The sequence below is a fragment of the Apis mellifera genome, linkage group LG10, assembly GCF_003254395.2.
Source record: "Apis mellifera strain DH4 linkage group LG10, Amel_HAv3.1, whole genome shotgun sequence".
NCBI lineage: Eukaryota > Metazoa > Arthropoda > Insecta > Hymenoptera > Apidae > Apis > Apis mellifera.
In genome coordinates this window covers 2,290,308-2,292,154 of record NC_037647.1, presented here as the reverse complement: position 1 = coordinate 2,292,154, position 1,847 = coordinate 2,290,308, and the positions used below count along the sequence as shown (strand labels likewise).

The window sequence follows — 1,847 nt, the reverse complement described above, 5'->3', positions numbered from 1 at the left end:
TAATCAGCATGCGACGTAGATTTTAATTTTTTTATTATATTTTCTTATATTCGATGTAAATCATAAGATGCATGCATCATAAATTTAAGTCCTACTTTTCTGCATAATGTAAAATAGATGTAAGATAGATATAAGATTTAGTATTAAGGTCTAGAATAAGGTAGTGTTAAGAGTTCATCGATGGACAACGTTGGACGACGATGGATAAGTATTTTAACAATTCTATCATATATTTCTTTTCTACGTTTAAGATTTAATTTATAGATAATTAATTGTATTGTAATTTTATTGTATTGTAATTTTATTCTATTAATAAATTTGTTCAATAAATTCAACCTGATGGGTCTCGATGCGTAGTCACCTCCTCGTGGGTGAGACCCGGTAATTGGCATCGCTTTTCATATTTTTCATTTAATAAAATATCTTGAATTGAATTTTAAATTTTTTCGAAAAGCGATGGCAAGCCAAGAACTACGCACACCTTCAATCTAGTCTAAAATATGATTGCCTTAAATTATTTTGATTAATTATCAATCGACTAGATTGAAGGTACTAATAAAATCTGAACAAATATATTCTGGTCAATCCTTGCTTGTTTTATATTATTTTTTAATTTTTCTAAATGAGACCAGAATGTCTTTGATACAGATATTAGTTAGTTAGTGTATTCATTATAATACATTCGATGTAAATGAAAGATGCGCGCATCTTAGATTTTTTAGATTTAGTTTTAAGTATAATATAAGATAGATTTAAGATTTAGTATTAAGACTTAGATTTTAATATTTTTATTGTAATTCGTTATACTCGATGTAAATGATAAGATGCATCTTATTATTTAGGACCTAGCTTTAAGTATAGTATAAATATAATATAAGATAGGCTTAAGATTTAGTATTAAGATTTATTAATAAGATTTTTAATGTATTCATTGTAATTTATTATATTTCGATAAGATGCGTGCGTTTTAGATGTAAGTTTTAAGAGTAATGTAAAATAGATTTAGGACCTAGTATTAAGAACTAGAATAAGTTAAATTAAGACTTCATCGATGGACAACGATGGACAACGATGGACAACGATGGACAACGATGGACAACGTTGGACAACGTTGGACAACGTTGGACAGCGTTGCCTCACGATAATCAACATGTGATGTAGATGTTAATTTCTTTATTATAATTTTTTATATTCGATGTAAATCATAAGATGCGAGCGTTTTAGATTTAAGTCATAATTTTATTTATAACATTCTTTTAAGTTAAATTTAGGATTTAATATTAAGATCTAGAATAAGTCAATTTAAGACTTCTTCGATGGACTACGATGGACTACGATTGACTTGGATGGACTTGGATGGACTTGGATGGACTTGGATGGAGTTGGATGGAATTGGATGGACTTGGATGGACTTGGATGGACTTGGATGGACTTGGATGGACTTGGATGGACTTGGATGGACTTGGATGGACTTGGATGGAGTTGGATGGACTAGGATGGACTAGGATGGACTAGGATGGACTTGGATGGACTTGGATGGACTTGGATGGACTTGGATGGACTTGGATGGACTTGGATGGACTTGGATGGACTTGGATGGACTTGGATGGACTTGGATGGACTTGGATGGACTAGGATGGAGTGGGATAAACGACGTTGGATCACGATAATCAACATAGGATACTGGTTTTTATTTCTTTTTTATAATTTCTTATATTCAATGTCTCGATGAACGATGTTGGACGACGTTGGACGATGTTGGACGACGGTGGATCACGATAATCAACATAGGGTACAGGTTTTTATTTCTTTTTTATAATTTCTTATATTCAATGTTTCGATGGACA

At 31.6% G+C, this 1,847-nt stretch overlaps 1 protein-coding gene across 1 annotated transcript; it reads left to right on the top strand.

Annotated features, from left to right (window-relative positions):
- Nucleotides 1-1,071: 1,071 nt before the first annotated feature.
- LOC113219048 lies at nucleotides 1,072-1,505 on the top strand. The gene is made up of 2 exons (XM_026443364.1): nucleotides 1,072-1,152; nucleotides 1,272-1,505. The coding sequence occupies exons 1-2, from the start codon at nucleotides 1,072-1,074 to the stop codon at nucleotides 1,503-1,505; spliced, it is 315 nt and encodes a 104-aa protein (XP_026299149.1).
- Nucleotides 1,506-1,847: the final 342 nt, after the last annotated feature.

Coding starts and splice junctions, on each gene's coding strand:
- LOC113219048 (XM_026443364.1), top strand. CDS start 1,072: ATGGACAACGATGGACAACGATGGACAACGTTGGACAACGTTGGACAA. Junction 1,153..1,271: donor TGCCTCACGATAATCAACAT/GTGATGTAGATG, acceptor AGTTAAATTTAG/GATTTAATATTAAGATCTAG.